The following is a 2,586-nucleotide window of genomic DNA, read 5'->3' as shown; positions in this document are numbered from 1 at the left end:
ACGCGTACGCCTTATTTCTTGAAACAGAGGTAGTAATACTTTATCCGTTTTAAAATAACCTACATTCTAAAAAATAAAATATTAATTTTATTTTTTAAATATATAATAAATCATAACGTAAGTATATCAGGCTCATACATAAAGGTCATGGTAGCAGCTAGGAACCACTTGGCATGGTCCTTTCCAGTTCCCTTCCTAGCAATTGCTCGAATGAGCTCTTGCCCACAACGCAACTTTACACTTAGTATGCACAAGTCGTGAGGATTTCCTCGCTGACAGTTTTTGTTGATTTTTCAAAACGCGTTTATTAAAATATATTTTAAATAAAGTGAGCATGTGTACCCAAGAGCCATCTCTCTATATGTTGCTGCTCTCTCTATTTTGTTGTTCTTTTAGTTAATCAAATATTTTTGGGCTAAAAATTAGAAATACACTTATTTCGCGGAGGAGAGGGAGACGGAAGTGGAGTATGTTTCTTGTTTTTGTGTGCTCCCTTCTTTTTATCTGGTCAACTGTTTTGGCCGGTTGTTTCGGTGAGTAAAAATATTTCAGATGTCTGATGTTGACCTACATGAATTATTACAGATCTTTTGCTGCGTATAAATAAGATTTCAGACTGAGATGCACAGCAGCGGAATTAGTTTAAAATCAAACATGACGTTGTCGATATGAAAAGGAACCTTCTCACATGGCATTCAGTCGAATAGTCGATCACCTTGTGATGTAAGCCATGAAGTCATCCAGGTCTTTGCGAGACGAACCGCCATCAGCGACGGAGGCCCGGACGCTGTTCCCGAGCGCCGTAGCCCGCTGCCGCACAGCCATTCCTCTTTCAGAGAGCATGACCTCCTCGATGACATCCTGAATGGCCTTGGCCGCAATCACCTCGCCGTGCTTCTCCCAGGGACGCACGAGGACGCCGGCCTTGAGGTAGTTGCAGACAAGCTCCGCGTCCCAGGGCTGGTCGCAGTGCATTGGCCAGGCGAGAATCGGCTTGCCGTGGCTCAGGCTCTCCATGGTGGAGTTCCAGCCGCAGTGACTCATGAATGCCGCCGTTGCGCTGTGCGCCAGGATCTCCAGCTGCGGCGCCCACCCGGTGATCACCAGCCCCGTCCCTTCAGTACCCTTGGTGAACTCTGACAGCAGCTTCTCGTGGTGGCTCACGCCGGCGCCCTCCGCAAAGATGTCTCCGCGGTCGGCGTCGCGCAGCACCCAGATGAACCGTTGCTTGCTGCCGCTCAGTGCTGCGGCGAGCTCTTCGATCTGCTCCGCCCGCAGAGACGATGTTGTGCCGAAGGACACGTAAAGCACTGACGCCGGGGGCTGCTTGTCGAGCCAGTCAAGGCACTCGTGCCGCTGCTTGCCCGGCATGGACGCGCTCGCGGGGAAAAGCGGGTTCAATGGTCCGATGGCGAAAATCTTCTTGCCGTCGGCCGCCAGGTGCCCGGCGACGGTGTCGACGAACTCACCCTCGAGCGCGCGGCATGTGTTGGCCAGGAGGCCTGCGCCAGGCGAGATCTGCTTCGGCGGTCTGGCCCGCCTGACGTAGTCCATGAACTCCTCTGTGGCATAGCTCTCGACGCCGCTGAAAGCGAGGCCGTTCTCACGCAGCAGCTTGGCGTCGATTTGCCCAACAAGCATGGACACGGCTAAGCAGTGCAGCCCGAACGACTCGCAGTTGGGCAGCCGCGCCGCCTCCTCGACGGCGTAGGCGTTGATGCGGTCGTGCACGACGACGACGCGGCGGTGGGAACCGGAGAGCTCCTGGAGTAGCGCCGCGAGCGGAGCGCGCGCCTCGGCGGTGTAGGTCTCGAACAGGGGCATGAGGTGGGAGGGGAATGGCGAGTCGGCGGTGGGGTCTGGAGGCGGGGAGACGTAGGAGGAGATGGTCAGGGGGTGGAACTTGATCGAGCGGAGCGCCTCCTCGCCCCAGCCGTGCACGCGCGCGCGAGCCTGCCGGACGTGCTGCGCGGGCGCGGCGTAGTGCACGTCCACCGCGCGCGAGGCGAGCTGCAGCGACAGGTGCAGCAGCTGGTTCAGGTGGCCCTGCGCCGGGAACGGCACCGCCACGACGGCCACAGATTCCATTGCCCCGTGGTTCTCGCTCCCCATCGCCGTGTGTTTTCAGTGCCGTGGTGGTCTGATGAGTGATTTGGCTGATGAACTTGAACGGCACTATATGGCAGGTTTATATAGCCAGGCAGGAGAACCAGTGGTAAAACGTTTATTGCATGTAACCACAATTAATGCTGGTATCACGTTCAGAGCATGTAACCACAATTATTGATGAGAAAGATTGTGGTTATATTATAAGTAGATACTGTAATATTGAGAAGATTATGGTGATATCATAAGTAGATACTCTAATATTATAAGTAGATACTACCGTGTTATAGCATGTACAAATAGAAAAAATTAATGTCAAATTAATGAGTAGATATTGCACAAAATATTGCATTATGATTCTATAAATTAATAAATATAATAGTATCATGATACACCTAGTACTCCCTCCGCTTTCCTTTTTAATATGTAAGACCATTTCGTATTTCGACTAAAACTTTGATCAATAATTTGACTAACAAA

General features: G+C 51.7%; 1 protein-coding gene across 1 annotated transcript; it reads right to left on the bottom strand.

Annotated features, from left to right (window-relative positions):
- Nucleotides 1-711: 711 nt before the first annotated feature.
- On the bottom strand, nucleotides 712-2,112 carry LOC124678701 (putative cis-zeatin O-glucosyltransferase). Its single transcript, XM_047214571.1, has one exon. The coding sequence runs from the start codon at nucleotides 2,110-2,112 to the stop codon at nucleotides 712-714; it is 1,401 nt and encodes a 466-aa protein (XP_047070527.1).
- Nucleotides 2,113-2,586: the final 474 nt, after the last annotated feature.

Source organism: Lolium rigidum, chromosome 7 (genome assembly GCF_022539505.1).
Source record: "Lolium rigidum isolate FL_2022 chromosome 7, APGP_CSIRO_Lrig_0.1, whole genome shotgun sequence".
NCBI lineage: Eukaryota > Viridiplantae > Streptophyta > Magnoliopsida > Poales > Poaceae > Lolium > Lolium rigidum.
Note: the sequence above shows the minus strand (reverse complement) of the source record. Positions and strands in the feature narration are given on the sequence as shown.

Coding starts and splice junctions, on each gene's coding strand:
- LOC124678701 (XM_047214571.1), bottom strand. CDS start 2,112: ATGGGGAGCGAGAACCACGGGGCAATGGAATCTGTGGCCGTCGTGGCG.